Source organism: Amblyomma americanum, chromosome 1 (assembly GCF_052857255.1).
Source record: "Amblyomma americanum isolate KBUSLIRL-KWMA chromosome 1, ASM5285725v1, whole genome shotgun sequence".
NCBI classification, from domain to species: domain Eukaryota; kingdom Metazoa; phylum Arthropoda; class Arachnida; order Ixodida; family Ixodidae; genus Amblyomma; species Amblyomma americanum.
In genome coordinates this window covers 154,031,362-154,047,666 of record NC_135497.1, presented here as the reverse complement: position 1 = coordinate 154,047,666, position 16,305 = coordinate 154,031,362, and the positions used below count along the sequence as shown (strand labels likewise).

Genomic DNA, 16,305 nt, shown 5'->3' with positions numbered 1-16,305 from the left:
TATGCCTCTACTACTTCTCGCCCAAATTTGTCTTTTCCGCTCTTCAAAAAAATTGTTTAGGTAAGTTTCCGGACGACACTTTTTGCAAGTTTTGCAGTGGTCTGCAAGGAAGCTTCCATGTTGGTTGCGCACATTCCGCAAGTGTTCACTGGCACGTTCACTGAGACATCGACCGGTTTGCCCTATATAAACGAGACCGCAGCTTAAAGGGATCTGATACACAACTTGTGACCTGCATTTGGTGAACTGTTTTTCATGTTTAATAGGGCGAACCGGTCGTTTCTTCTCCGGTTTAGTCATAGTCTTTGACAGCAGCTTTGATGGGGCCGAATTTTGATATTGCGATCTGTTTGCCTTGGCCAAGCGTGCGTCTTTGTTGTGAGGATGAATTGCTTTCCTGTTGGTTTTGCGCTAGGATAATCTTGGGACTTAGTCCAAAACAAAGTTTGCTTTTATCAGGAGTGTAGTGCTGAATGCATGAATGTATCTTCCGGTCTGTTAGAAGTAGCACCTAATTCCTTAATTCTGATTGTTGTTTACAATCTATTATTCTTGTGTGATAGGCTTCTGCGATATGGCTCGGGTGCTTCATAAAATGTGAGGGTTTGGGCGAATAAATATCAGTTGCAAGTTGGCGCCTGTCCTGTTGTGTTCTTGTACCTCCTTCGTCCTTGTTCTTTTCACGCCGTCCTGACATCATCCAGAAGTTGTTCTCGAAAACAGCTGTGTTTATGCCCTGGATGTGAAGAGCCCTTTACACCCAATGCTTTGCTACAACAGACAGTTCTTGCAATGCACCCTACCGTTCCTATTAAACCACCACTTTAAAGAAAATTTTGAACCCCTAGAAAGCTATACTTCCGAAAGTAGTTCATTTTATTGAATGAAGTTGCCGGTGCACTGAATTATTTGTAAATTCTAATCATCATACGCGTTCCCGTCAGATTGTTTCTTGTACTAGAAGGTCTTTAGGTGAGCGAAGTGTAGGAACTGCGGGGGTGGCACCGTATCTTTCCACGCAACAGGCAGCAGTAACCTTCATTATATGGCTTTAAATCTGCATCCCTTCTTTTGGGACGGAATTTAAACTTAACAGTTGGCCACCACCAGCGATACATTCCTGCGCCGTAGCGATTTGTCGCGGCCGCAGTCAAAAATACAGCGCGACAACTTTTGAAGAAAATCGCAACGTTTTGGATTACACTTTCTATGATAGCCTATGAAAGTGAGAATCAAAGAGATAGCCTCAAGCTGCGTCTCTCACACGAAACATTTAGCCCAAGGACGACATTTTATGGTCCTCGAGTCTAATAGAGCATATCAGCAGAAAATTTGCTTTGACATGACGAAACATAACAGTTTAGAAATGGCTGCGGCTAAATATAATGAAACAAGCTGAGGAGCCCAGATATAATGACTGTCAGTTCTTGTAGCATCTGTGTGGTTCGGGCCATAAGGCATTATTTATGCTTATAGAAAACGCAGACTTGCTCACTATGTGCAGTATTAATCATGGTAGTAAACAAACTACCGCCTGTGTGCAAGATTAAAAAAAAAGGTCAAATTGAGGAAAATAATCTGAGACTAAGTTTCGTGCGTGCCGTCCAGTCCACGGAAAATTATAAATGCTCTAGTCCAACAACCATGGCACAAATTATAACCAGTGACGTTAAGGGAAATTTCATATGGTATTAGCAAAACCACATATCATTCTTAGATTCAAGGTTTTTGGAATCCGACAAGTTCAACTGATTGCCTGGACCTTTCCCAGCATGGATCGGCTGGCTTCTGAAAAGAGGAATTTTCTGTTAACTAGAAAACGCCCCAGAAGCGGGTAAGCTTGCAAGCGTCCGTTTAATGCTCCCGACTATGTCGTATTTTCCTATTTAATCAGGAACTTCCCGACCTCGTAGCCTCTGAAGGGGAAAACTCATCAAACCCACAAGACCAGGAAACGATAGAATTAAGGCTATAAGCGAGACGTTAAAAATAATCGGCTGCCGCGGAATGAAGAAACTGCGATTCGGCACCTGTTCTGTTTGTGCGGGTGCTCCTTCTCTTTTACTCTTTTTTTTTCCACATAGGTTGAAGAACGATTCACTCCCTACTAGGCAATCTCCGTCGTTCGTACATAATTTATATAAGTGAATCCTAAACTACCACGCGTTGCTCACTTAATTGTAGTTGTCGACAGGTCTTGATTTCCTAAAACGCTGCGGTGTTTTCGCACTCTACCTTTTCTTCATTTTTTTTTACCACTTCGATAGCAAGAGTATATGTGGGGCTGATATTTGCCGACAACCGCCATTTCATGCAGCTTAACAGTAGTGGACCCTGCGTAGCTCTGTGGGACATCGCCTTTCATCGTAAACTACACAAAAAACTCTTGCGATTCATTTTAGCGCGAAAGCTCTACTTGAGACGTACCCTCCCCCGAGCAAGAATCTTGTCTTGCATTGTCATCCTATCTTGTGCTCCGTACGTGCCCGAACTGACCCGAGTTATTCGGGTAAGCTCGGGTAAGTTCGGAGGAGCTTCACGCCAGCTGTAGCCAATGGGAGGACGGCGTCGCGCCACCGAGGTCACGTAACCCTGTGGCGTCATCACAGCCCACCACATAGCAATGTTGCTCGCAGAGAGCAACATGGCTCGCACAGTCCCTACACCGGTGGCTGTGACGTATAAACAACCACCTGCTGCCAGTGCAGTGGCGCATCGCTTAACCGCTGCGCCACTGCACTGGTTGGGGTATATGAGGACTCGCCGCCATCTACGAATGTTAAGCGGATAATGACCAATTCCGCACGTATGGGCCTTAACCCGCTGAAGATATCACGTCATACCCTTGAGGCCAGCTTACATGTCCCCTCCAGTTGAGGAATGAACGCATGCTTTCGCACGTTTACTCGGTTTAACTGCGTTAAAACCCTACCACTTTTTTGTTCAGATGACCTCTCGTGCTGGCCCCAGCTTATCCTGCGCAACATATTAAAGGCACCGATTGCTTTATGCAGGTTCCAGAAAATTTGCAGAACTACACCGGATCGGCATACAGTGCATGTTGCAACTTCTGTTCATTGTCCAGTCTTATTACTAGCTTCATGTAAGCGGAAACACTACCTTTTCTGCAGAAAAATTTAAGTCTCGGAGTTTTCACCACCACCACTCGAAGCCACTCACGGCACATGTTGGAAGAAACGTGAAGTTATCCCGAATTACTACACACATGATTAATGTGGAGTGACAAGGATAAGCACAACAAATAACCCAATAATGAAAAAAATAGTTGCTCAAACTATATCTAATAATTCATGGTAACAGTTTACTTCAGGACTGATGCAGAGCTAAAAGCAAAATCATACATTCGACCGATTTCGTCGCCACGCTATTATACACATTGCACCGTAAAAGAAGCGACTATAGAAGCGAGACCCCTTGGATGTCTAGCGCATTGGCATGAGTCGCCATAGTTTCGTCCCAAAAAGCTTTATAATCGTTTTGTGAGGAAGCCTCTGTAGCCGGAAATGGCAAAGCAAGATATATGCGGTGAGCGTACTGGAAGGTTAGGTACCTAGCCTTAAAGTCGGCCTTTTTTAATGTCTGCCCTCTGTATTTTTTGTTCTTTAACTCTAGTGCAATGAAAGCCTTCTTACTTTGAACCATTCAAGAAGAAACGAGTGCACAAAGCTTAAAGGCTGTTGCTAGATAGCTGGGATGATAACCTAAATATCGGTCACTGTGCTTCAACTATAGTGAACCAAACCTTTGTTAGACGAATCAGATTCACCGCTTTTGAGGAACACGCAAAAAAAGCAAGCCTGATGACAGTCTTAAGGACGAAACATTACACTCATAGCTAGTAACATCGTCATTTTATTTCAATGCGTGGGCAGATAAACATGAAAATATATGTCTATGTGAGTATACTACTCCTATATGATCACTTTCGGGTGAAGCACGCATAAATGAAGCAATGACAATGAGTACAATGGTTTTTCTGAGCTCGGCAGTAGCAGCTGCTTTGAACACCCCTACACAATAAAGTGTCAAGCCATCTCAGGTTAGCAACATCGTGAACAGGGCGTTAACAAGAGAACAAAACCTAAAGCTTCACCCACACGGACGCTCGCAAGCGTACACACAAACAAATACTGGGGCGCGGAACAAACACTGCATGTAATGAATTCATCGTAATCAGCAATAGTCTAATGGTATGCGCGGGTTTGGGCAACTAGAATAATGAAGTTTAAAGTTGCGTCAGAAGTTAAGGTCAACAGTTTAGTTCGTATGGGGCCGTTGTGAAACGGCAGCGAGAAATGTAGGTAAAATCACAACGCCGATATTTCGCACTGTCGAGCAGAGAAGTACCCACAAGCAGCCACGAATGCAGCTAGATATGTGGCGTGACATCACCTCAGGATGAACGCGAAGGTCACTGGGAACAACGACGCATGCCTGTTCGGCGACCACTGTTCAGTCATTGCTTGTGCCCGTTCGCTTCACATGCCCTTTTCTCCACACGTGAAGTGGGCTTTCTCTCGAGCACCGCGACACCGCAGAAAAGCTGCGCAACTATCGCACAGGGACGACGCGCCGTTTGAGCCCCGCGGCCACCCACACGAGAGGACTGCCGAGCCAGCGCTTTCAAAAGAAGCTGCGCTCATGAATCACAATTTGCGCGTCCGCTCCGGGCATCATTCGCTTTTTAGGCTTAGCCGCACAAGGCCCCCTGTGAGCGCTGTGCACTGAGTGCCGAGCAGACGCCGTTTCGCGGTGGAAGGCTGGCAGCGGCGTAGCCGAGCTCCTAATTCGCCCGAGAAAGATCGGTACCGAGGAGGAGCGCGGCTACGAGCGCGTCGTCGCCTGCAAACGAGAGATCGCCGCTATTGGAGCAGACTACCGAGGAAACGGTTCAAACGTCGCCCGATCGCGCACGGTGTACGCACCTTTTCTTCGGCGAAAAAGTCCGGCAGTATGTAGTCCAGCATGGCTGGACTGAGCGCTGGCCGGGCGTTATCGGGTAATCATGGTCGGTTTTCATAAGGGCCCGGTCACAGCTGACCCGCGGCCGACGAGTGCGCGCTGGACAATAGGTGCAGGGTCGGTGCGACCGGTGGAGCCATCTTGCAGGAGCCGCCGCAGCGTTCCCGGCGCGGCGGCAAGCTTCGAAAGGGGCGCGAGTCCCGCGGTGCGCCTAAAGCCACGGTCCTTTGAAAGCTGGGCCGTTTTTTTTTATACTGATCCGCTAATATTTCGAAACACGGTGTCAGACTGCGTGCATGGAGAAAAACGGAGGACAAACTGCAGGTATCCTTTGACAAAAAGCGAAAAATGAAAATTGGCTTTTGAGGAAAGGAAATGGCGCAGTATCTGTCTCACGTCTCAGCTGACACCTGAACCGCGCCGTAAGGGAAGGGACAAGGGAGGGAGTGAAAGAAGAAGGGAAGAAGGAGGTGCCGTAGTGGAGGTCTCTGGATAATCATGGATAATCATGATAGTACAATACTTATTTCAGGCCCTAACCTTAACGATTTAGTTGTAAAATGTAATGATATACTCAATACATTATCTACGTGGTCAATGATGAATAATTAAAGATAAACCCTAAAAAGTCCAAGGCTATAATATTTCCCGCAAGAAACAAACCGACAACACCGAATTGCATGCTATACTTTGAAAATCAACAAATAGAAATTGTTGAAGAGCACAAAATCCTTGGAGTCTATTTTTCGTGTCATTTAAACTGGGATGCCCACGTCGAACACCTCTGCAAAAAAAAACTCTCGTCAGTCTGCGGAGCCCTTTCGCGATGCCGTGAAACTTTACCTTTAAAATGCAAATTAAAAATTTATTATGCATTATTTTTCTCTCACCTTAACTACTGTAGCTTAGTATGGGCCACAACGACTAAGAATAACATAAATAAGCTTCTGGTATTGCAAAAGAAAATTGTTCGAATAATCGCCGATATAGATATCATGACTACTACGAAATACGCCTTCCAAGCTCATAACATTGTCTGCTTTGATCTTTTGTATAATTTTAAGTTATTGCAAAAAATGTATTTTTCCACGGCATCTATCATCAGTTTTTACTCCACCTTAGCATATTTAGACACGCGTGGTGCTAACATACATACAAGAAGTACGAGCTCATGGAACATATCCCGCTTTCGCACCGACTATAAATTACAAATGTTGTCTTACAATCTTCCCCATGTTTTAAACACTTATCAACATACAACGGCATATACAGAAGCTGAGCTGCGGAAATATTTTGTTCAAATACCATTCTATGCCTCCACTTGTTGATTGTTGAAAGTTTTGCTTGAGTGTTAATGTTTTCAATGTTTTTTTTTTCAACATATGTATGGCCATTTTAGTGTTCTTTTTTTAACATTATTCGAGTCAGTGTATATATGTGTCGAGTGTTTTTCTTCAAATATTTTACTGCTGTATGTGTGACGAGTTTTGAAAATTTCTTGTACCGTTCGTGTGCTACTGCTTGTACTGCTTGTGCTACTGCTTCCTGGACCCAGTCAAGCTGCCCATGCAGCTTTTAGCCAGGAAACCCTCCAGTTGAAATGGGAAATAAACTTATCTGTATCTGTATCTGTAATTTCGATCACCTGGGGATCTTTAGCGTGCACTGACATCGTACAGCACGCGGGCGCCTTTGCGTTTCGCCTCCATCGAAACGCGGCCGCAGCGGTCGGGTTCGAACCCGGGTACCCCAAATCAGTAGCCGAGCGCCCTAACCACTCAGCCACCGCCGCGGCCACTGTAATCTGGTGGCGCGGTTTGTGGCCTGCTTAATTTGGCTGAAAGTGAGCAATATGTTTTAGTTTTCGTTTATTTCTCCATCTTCCAGCAGAAGCCGAACCACCGGTTGGTGCATGGCAATGGACTTACGTTCTCTTAATTTGTTAACAAACTTTTCAAAAGTCTCAAGGCTACTTCGTAGTCCGTGAAAGGCTGTAAGCACCGTATGTAAAGTTACTTATTGGAACACCCTGCGTATCCTTGCGACACGAGTGCAAGAAAAAAAAAAGCGTAGGTAGCAACTTATGGATATTAAAAGGGTGGATCCTTAGCTAGTTGGCCGCCACGGTGGCTCGGTGGTTATGGCGCTCGGCTGCTGACCCGAAAGACGCGGGTTCGATCCCGGCCGCGGAGGTCGTATTCCGATGGAGGCGAAATGCTACAGGCCGTGTACTGTGCGATGTCAGTGCACGTTAAAGAACCCCAGGTGGTCGAAATTATCCGAAGCCCTTCACTACGGCGTCCGTTCACTAGTGTCCTTCACCACAGCGTCCGTCACTACAATGTCCCTCTTAGCCTAAGTCGCTTTGGAACGTTAAACCGCCATAAACAAACTTCGCTAATTGGTACATTTTGTGAAAACTGCAGCACTGCATCTGTGGCACTATCGAAGAAAGAAGTTGAGTTTTTGGTTGACGGCGTCAGCAGATAAAAAAAAGAGAAGATGCAGATAATTTTCATTTCTTTGGTATAAAAGCGCCGGGGTTTCAAATAAAACTTTGCGCACCATCGTTCGTTTGCCCCTTTTAGCACGATAGCGTTAAGGGTCCCGTTCAACGGAGAAACCATCGTAGTGCCTGTAGTTAGCGTTGGCGTTGTCATGTCGAGAAAATCAGGATTGGTCTAGAGGATCGTGGCGCCACAACCACATGACCTCGCGCGGGTAATTCAAATGCCCTACAACGATCACGCAGTGCAACAGTGATGGCGTCACTACACAATTCCTCATTGGTCTACAGTTCCGTGACGTCATTCCTACACCACTGAGCTCGAACCGCTACCGCTCGACCACTGAGGAACATTCATTCCCCTTGGTCGCGTGTCTTGTGGTGAATAAGAACAGAACAAAAATAAGTAAATAAAGATAAAAAGGTCGAAATCTAAAAAAAAAATTAGTTTAGGCGCTTAAGGGACCCATTAACGCTAGCGCGCCATACCCTTCAGGTGGAGCTTTAGTGTCCCCCGAATTTCAGTCTTTGCTCCTTTCTTGCTGTAGTTTCTTAAATTGAGATATTGACCGGAAAGAGAGGCTGAGATGCTTTCAATCCCTGGGGAAGTGGCTTTGTCTCGTTTGTCGACCGCTGACCGCATTCCACAGGGAGCGCTGCTCAGCTCGCCTAGTTCCTCTGCCGCCCTGCGTTTCCAATGCTCTCTTCAAACGTGTCAGACAAAATCCCTTCGAAATGTTTCCCCCGACATTTCCATCAGCACTCTTTTGCGGTGCTAACGCTTTCGATCGCAGCGGTGGACAAGTGGCTGAGCATCCGCCTCGCAAGCGGGAGGTGCGCGGTTCGATGCCCAGTGCCGCCGGGTACCCACCAGTGATATAACGGGCACAAGCTTTTCCCTGACGCGGTGCTCGGATTACCTGCAGTGAAATGCTTAGAAAAATGGGTCTTTGACCCCACCGTGAGTAGAAGAAAATTACCTTGTGCCTTGGCGCTCTTTGGCATATATGCTCTTGCGCCACAAAAATATATGATCATGCTTATGCTTCCGTTGATGCCTCACTAATAGGCGATATCCTCTGTTCGGCGCGCAGCGTAGCCATATGCTGTGCTCGCAAACCAGTGATGTAATGATTTCAGAATCGTATCAGTTCTCTATATGGCCGCAATTTAGTGGCAGTGGAATGGCCTTCACTGCCCCAAGGCCAATGGATGAACTGGCATTTTAAAGATTCGGCCTATTGCACTCGGAATAGGTTTCGTTTCTCAACGGTAGCCTGCTGAATAGGCATACACTTTACTCTGTAACAAACAGTGGTGGTAGATTTATTAAAAAAAAGAAGCGAAAGAAAAGATGGGCGCCAGCCGCGGATACTGCTATCTGTTGTCTTAAGCACCTGATCTGCAATTGGCGGAAACAAATTGGACAGGGAGAAAACAGGAGGCGAAACAAAGAGGCGGAGCCAGAAAGGATAGGAGGGAGAAACTATCACTATCTACAAAGCCATAGTCACGCATGCATTCCCACAGAAATAGTTCCACCGCTCACGCTCAGGTGTCCGGTCCCTTCCTGTTCAGGACAAATCTCCCACCACACGCAACTACGCATTCTTCGGCGCATACACCTACATACACTCCTTAGTCCTGCCTGTTCTTTTCCGTATCCGACATTCCTGCGCATGCCCCAACTGTCCCGAACCCTACGCTAATTTAGTGCCCCGTTGCCATTCGGGCCCCCCATTTTCCATACCCTTCTCCTCCAGCGTAGCGGGCTTGGCTAGCCTCGGAGCAGCTGCCGGACCAGTTGGCTTCGTGACACTCGCCCAGGACGTCCTCGGCACTTAAAATTTAAGTTCTTACGCGATAGCGTTCAGGCTCCCGTTCTGAAGAAAATCCGGCGTCGGCGTTGTGAGCGAAAAAACAGGTGGTCTTCCTGTCACCTAGGTCACATGACCTTGTGACGTCACCACAACCTGCCCACCGGATTATGAGCAAACAGCCCACCGTGGCAGGTGGCAATTAAATTTATTGGTCGCGAGAGGTTGCTGGGGGAGCAACCTGGGTCTCATAAGCCCCACCAGTGGCTGTGTTTGAAACAGCCACCTGCTATGGCAGTGGGGCATCGCTTAACCGCTGCACCACGAGGGGTATGAGGACTCCCAGGGATCTATGAGTGTAAAGAATGACCAATTCCGCACATATGGACATGTAGGCAGAACCTAGGTCAAGCGATACGCAGAGAGGCCCCCAGGCAGCTGAAGGGAGCCATTAATGCTATCGCATTATACCCTCAAGGCTCGTTTTTCTCTCTCCCCCCCCCCCCCCCAACACACACAAAATAAAATATATTTCACCGCACGCATCAATGTGCCGGAACTGAAAAAAATTGCAACTGAGGTGGGTTACTTAACAATTTTATTACTTGCAACAAGCAAGTAATGTAATCATTTCAGCTTTGCATGCCCCGGAAGGGAACCGGCATACAATTCGCGGCTCCACTATAAACTCTGCTGCTGGCTTGCAGTTTCCAGGGTCCTCGCTTCACCTGTTGCGGCATCATGCAATTGCGTGTGGCGTCGCATCGGGCCGTCGAGCCTATTCACCGCAGAAGCATGGGGAATAGAAGAAATTAAAAGAGATCACATGTGCAAGCCATAAGAGCTTCCTCCCGTCAGCGGCAGGGATGGAATGACGACAGTCTCACTACATGCGCACTTTCGCGTTTCATACCTAAAGAAGCCACCACGGCAGAATGATGAAACCAAGCTTATTCCTAGTGATGACTTCCAAAAAATGTCATAGTGGCCGCCATATGTAGGAAAACCACGTACAGTCGTCAGCACATCTGTCTAGAGCGCTCGAAAGGATAGCTTTTGGCTGCATGCGCGACGCCTACCGATAACGCCTGGTTTGAGATAGCCTGCATCTGAACATGCGCCGCCACACTGATAACACTCACTGCCTTGTGCTTTATCGTAGCGCCGGTCCGCCGATCGCCGGTGAAGGCGCTGCAGGCCGCGGAACCAAAACCGAGACGTGCTATCATCTCGGGAACCAGCGTCCGGGTGGTTCCCATACCCTTCTCCTTTAAAGGTTACCGCCTATCGGTTGCACATTCCTCACGCTTCTCATACCCTGCTCTGTGGTGCCTTCTAGCCCCCATACCCTGCTCTCTCCATGGTAGCCACCCTTCGATTACGCTTTCCTCCGCTCTCATGCCCTCCTCCTTCCACAGCAACCACCCTCCAAATGGTTACTGTGGTAACCACGCTCTGGTTACGCATTCCTTCGCTCTCACATACCCTACTCCTTCCTTCCACGGTTGCGCATAATACTATTGCTACTACACCGACGCAGGACCCAGGAACGGGCGCTTAACAGCTGTAGCTGTAGAACAGAACATGTCTATGAAAATTATTTACTGTCATACCACAGCTAACGCTCAAACATTCGCGTTATACACTCGTATCCGTCGTGTTTTTCATTTCATAATACATTGAGGCAAAGAATTTGACAGCGACATGCATGTATATAGATGTCAGATATTATTATTTTGTTTTCCACAAATACTCGTTCGCCGTACCAGGCGCGCGGCGCCACTGTTGTGCCCGGACAACCAGCCCGGATTCCACATTTACAAGTTTCACAAATTCTCCTGCGAACGCCCTTGGACAGACCCCTTGGACTAGCCCGGTGCTGAGCCGCAAGGCGACAGCGCCCTAACACTCCCTGGACAAGCTATGATGCTGCGCCGCTAGGCAGCGCGTCTTATGGAGAAGCATCGGCGAGCAACATGTCCAAACGTGTTGCAGCACTGCTAGACAGCCAGGCGCCGGTTCCCTTTCCCCCTGGGAGTCACCGCGCGCGGCAAACTTGAAGCGGGTGGCCAGCGCGGTCGCTGGTTGGACCTCTCGGACGGCTGTCAAGAGCTCGCTTTTTATTGGTGCGTTTGTGTGACGACCGTTTCTCGGGGTTATATAAGCCCCAACGCTGCCGCCTGGAGAGGACTCCGGACTCCGATCTTCCGAGCTCGTGCTGAGTGTGCCGCTCCCGAGTGGAGTGTGATGTGTGACGCGTTGGAGCCTCGCCGGACGTCACCGCGCGAGAACACTCGCGTTTGCTGCTAGCTCTCGGCCCCTGTGCCGATCTCGTCCTGTATAATGCTCTGTACATAATGTATAAAACCCCTTTCGTTGTTCTCATCGACGCCTGACTCGGAGTCTTCGCTACCGACTGAGAGCTGGCGACGCTCTGTCACAAAACGGGTGGCGAGCGTTACGGGACCACCTCAAAGTCACAACACCACCTCCACCGAGTCTTTCCGGCGGCGCGTTTCGCAGCAGCCGCAGACAGACTGTGCTACATTCCTCCGCTCATGCCACACTCTCGCTCCTCCTTCCGCAGTGGCCGCTCCTTGGACGGTTCCTATGGAAGCCATCCTCCGGTTGTGCATCCTCGCACTCGCCGTATCTCCTTTCACGGTAACTGCTCCCTTACTCCGTCCATGGTGACAGACTTCATACTACGCATTCCTCTGGTCTCGCAACAGCCTCCTCCTGTCCGGTTGCGCATTCCTACAGTCTCGCTACATTGGGTAGTGTGCTCACAGGCACGTCTCGGGGTGACCTCGCCGGTGCCGACATGGCGTGGCGGCGTGAGGTGGCGCTGCACGCGTCTTCACTGGTAAAAAAAAAAAAAAAACGAGTGGCGCATTCGGCATGCACTGCAGTAGGCGTGGTAGCCACGCCGACGAATTGAATTATTATCGCGGCATTCGCTTGGGTGTCACCAAAATGGCTAAGCACACCTTGAAATGAACTCTATTTCTGGCCTGTGCACATGTTTATTCATTTCACAAAGGTTCACAAGGGACTTTGCATGAGGGAGTATTGCTGGAGATTATAATGCACTGCACACAGAGGAGTTGTACAATTTTTCTATTAATTAACGTCAATAGTAATAGCATGTGGTGTAGCGGCCTTTGATTCGTGCCAGGGACAAACGCGGAATTAAAAGAGTGACGGGGGCAACAATTATTTTCATTTGCAACGAGCCGAGATGAGCAGAAAACAGAGGGGCAGGAAAACGATAGGTAGAAGGAATTCGGCACGTAGACACCTATCCGCAAGCCATTTAGATAACAGTAACAATGACTTCTTATTTATTTGGGCAGTCATGCAGCCAGTGCTGTTTGAAACAAATGCGGCAGATTTGCCACCACTGCATATATATGCTCGCTCATTTCCTCATTTCGCCTCTTTTTCATTAAACTTGTTCAAGCACTTCAGAGTAGCGTTAGCAACGACTCATGCAGTTTAAGGTACTTCGCCCGTTCGCGTTTTTCTACCTTTTTTGAATTAATTTCTTTCACATAGAAGTGCAGTCATGAAACATTATGACGTATTCACGGAGGTCTTCTGCGCCAATGGGGCAACCAACTTCTTGCTGCGGTCTACTTCTAACCACTTCCAACACATCAAGAATACTTTCGGAATGGAATTCATTCCAGCTAAACCATTCTGTGAAGTTTTCAAGTTGCAACACAAAGCCATAAAGCTGCGCCGATAGGTACAGCAGTCCTCCGCGGTCGCGGTATTTTGTCAGCCTCGCAAAGAAAAAGTTTTCATCAGGAGACTACATTGTAAGCAAGTTTATGCACATTTGGTAATTTGTCTTCAATACACACTTCCGTGCAACATACCCTGCTAGGTAGAAAAAAAATGGCGGTGGTTTAGCCCTGGTTAAACCTGGAGTGACGCGATAGCTACAGCTGGCCGAGCGAAACTTCCTCAGTTGAATTGCAAAGTCAGTCTTTCGCCGCTCCGTTTCGCTGGGCGTTCCTTCATCTTCGTCCCACTTGACACGGCGCATGCGCACAGCTGTGGCAGCTCGGTTTCGCCGGCGCGCCGCGCCGCCGGCAGCAGCAGCTGCACCGCACCACGTGACTAACCACGTGGCGGTGAAGCCACAGGGTGAGGCGCCGCTACGCTGAAGGCTCGAAATGCTACCGTAATGTAGCTATCGTAACAAAAGTCTACAGTCACTTTTAGCTATGTGCTCATCGTGGTCATGCGCTGGCATACAAGCTGAATTCTGTTCATGAGTGCATTTGAAGGCTGCTTATCTGGGCATGCTCCATCACATCTGTATTCAAAGTTTAGCAGATAATCTATCACTATCTGAGGATGATTACCTTGCGATACTCATTTTACGAGACCATAAAATGAAACTAGGATCTAACTAGGAACCTAAAATGAAAGACTCAAATCAGACGCACAAGAAATGTGGACAGGCAAAATCTTTGTCAACACAGCGTAGCTCCAAGCCAAGCATTCGAGAGCGTCAGCTTCGTCTTCTTCGCCAACTGAACTGCGTCAGCTTCGTCTTCTTCAGCTTTCTCTCCTTCGGCGGCACTGGCCGCTGGGGCAGCAAACCCCAATTGTATGTCTTACAATACCCCCGGGGTGAAAAGGCGCCATCCTGGCGGCCTAAGGGCACGAGGTGATAGCGGGGTCGTAGTAAGGTTTCAGGCGGACGAAGTGGACGATTTCGCGGCCGCGGCGTCTATGATCAGACGAAGGCGTGAGGGGCTCGACGAGGTAGTTAACTGGAGATGTCTGCTGAACTACACGATAGTGGCCGTGGTATTTGCTTAGCAGTTTTGTCGACAGGCCCGGGCTGAAGGAGTGCACCAAAAGCCAAACTAAGGAGTCAGGAAGGTAAGCCGGCGGCAGACAGGTAGAAGTGGCGCGGGCACTTTTCTGACGGTACTGATCGTGAGCAGTAAAGGAACGGGCGAGTTGACGGCATTCTTCGGCATGCGCAGCGGCTTGAGAGACGGTTGTAAATTCGGAGGAATCTGGGCGGTAAGGGAGTATGGTGTCCATAATTGAAGATGGCTCCCGGCAGTAGAGAAGAAAATACGGGGAAAAACCAGTAGTTGCTTGCATTGCAGTATTGCAAGCATAGGTAACGAATGGTAGAATGCGGTCCCAGTTGGAGTGATCAGATGAAATGTACTTGGCCATCATGTCGCCGAGGGTCCGGTTAAAGCGTTCGGTCATGCCGTTCGTCTGGGGATTGTAAGATGAAGTTGTACGGTGGACGATGTGACACTCCCGAAGAAGGGCCTCCAGGACGCCGGACAAAAAGACGCGACCTCGGTCGCTGAGCAATTCCTGAGGCGCACCGTGGAGAAGAATGATGTTTTGAAGTATGAAACCGGCGACGTCGGAGGCCGTTGCAGCTGGTAACGTGGAAGTTTCCGCATAGCGCGTGAGATTATCTATGGCGACAATGATCCAACGGTGCCCAGCAGAAGTGCTAGGAAGAGGGCCATAAAGGTCGATTCCAACACGGTCGAAAGGGCGGGCCGGACAAGGTAAAGGTTGCAGAGGAGCCGGTGAGTGCTGTGGTGGATCCTTGCGCCGCTGACATTCGAAGCAAGAGCGGGCGTACTGACGGACAGAACGGTACATGCCTCGCCAATAATACCGAAGACGTAGGCGGGTAAAAGTTTTCAGCACACCGGCATGAGCGCATTGCGGGTCGTCATGATAACTGGCACAAATAGCGGAGCGGAGATGCCGGGGAATCACGAACAGCCATTTGCAACCATCTGGTAGGTAGTTGCGACGGTACAGCAGCTGGTCACGCACGACAAAGTGACGGGCTTGACGACGGAGTGCTCTAGAAGGGGGGCTGGCAGAGCGGTTGGCTAAGATATCGAGAATAGAAGCTATCCAAGGATCCTTGCGCTGCTCAGAAGCCATATCAATGGTATTGAAAGAAGGCGTGAGGCTGGAAATAGAAGGTTGGTCGAGTTCAGAGGACACAGGGGAGCGTGAGAGGGCGTCAAGACGCAAATGTAAAGACGCAAATCAGACGCACAAGAAATGTGGACAGGCAAAATCTTTGTCAACACAGCGTAGCTCCAAGCCAAGAGGAAGGAAGGAAGGAAGGCCTCAGACGTTGCTGGCACATACCCACTACGGGGGAGTGGCCAAGACACAGGCGGTTAATTACTGGATACAGGAAATTTTTGACGGGAAAAGCAGTGGAAATAGTATGTAGTCTGATAGATTGGAAGAGGGAAGGAAAGCGGTCCAGTTAACTTGGAGATCGAAGACGGGACAATTGCTTAATGTGCATAATAGTACACAATGCCTGTAAAGTTACAATGTCTTACTGACTGAGATCGGGAAAAAGAAATTAGAATGGGAGTCGCTGCGTTTCTTGAAGAAAATTTTGCACAGCAGAGCGCACACTCCTGTCGCTTCGTCCAAGCAAAGAAGCGCCAATGGAAAGAACAACCGCGGAAGACACAGGCAAGCCCAGTTGATGAAATGGAATTTGCAAAAGACGCTTCCTCAAATGAGAAAAGCGGCGGCAGAACAGCAGGAAGTGATCTATTGTCTCAGGTTCGGCACAAAAAGGGCACAGTGGGGAAGCTGCCAGGCCAGATCTGTGAAGGTAGAAATTTAGAAGGGGAACCCGGCAACGCAAGCGCGTGAAAGAGACCTCTAGTCTGCGTGAGCGCCAGTCTTTGCTACTCCAAGGATGCAGAAGATGCTGATATTCGGGAGATGATGTAAGAGCCGAGGCAGCAAATTCCTGAAATATTGTGTAGCTGCGAAACCTCACCGCAGCTGTATATGCACACGATGGTAGGACAGCAACAATTGGGCCGCTGAGAGAGGCTCTTGCTAAGGAATCTGCAACCTCATTTAAGTGAAAGCCCATGTGACCTGGTACCCAAAGCAACCTTACCGAATTTAGATGCAGCGGAATCAGGAACTTAAAGAGGCGTAATGGCC

At 48.6% G+C, this 16,305-nt stretch overlaps 1 protein-coding gene across 1 annotated transcript in view; it reads right to left on the bottom strand.

The window, feature by feature from the left end:
• Positions 1-5,082, bottom strand: part of CngB (Cyclic nucleotide-gated ion channel subunit B) — a 49,018-nt gene extending 43,936 nt beyond the window's left edge. Inside the window, exon 1 of the mRNA XM_077647398.1 lies at positions 4,947-5,082. Coding sequence (XP_077503524.1) covers positions 4,947-4,988 — 42 coding nt within the window. The 5' untranslated portion in view covers positions 4,989-5,082. The remainder of the gene's footprint in view (positions 1-4,946) is intronic.
• Between the last annotated feature and the right edge of the window lie 11,223 nt (positions 5,083-16,305).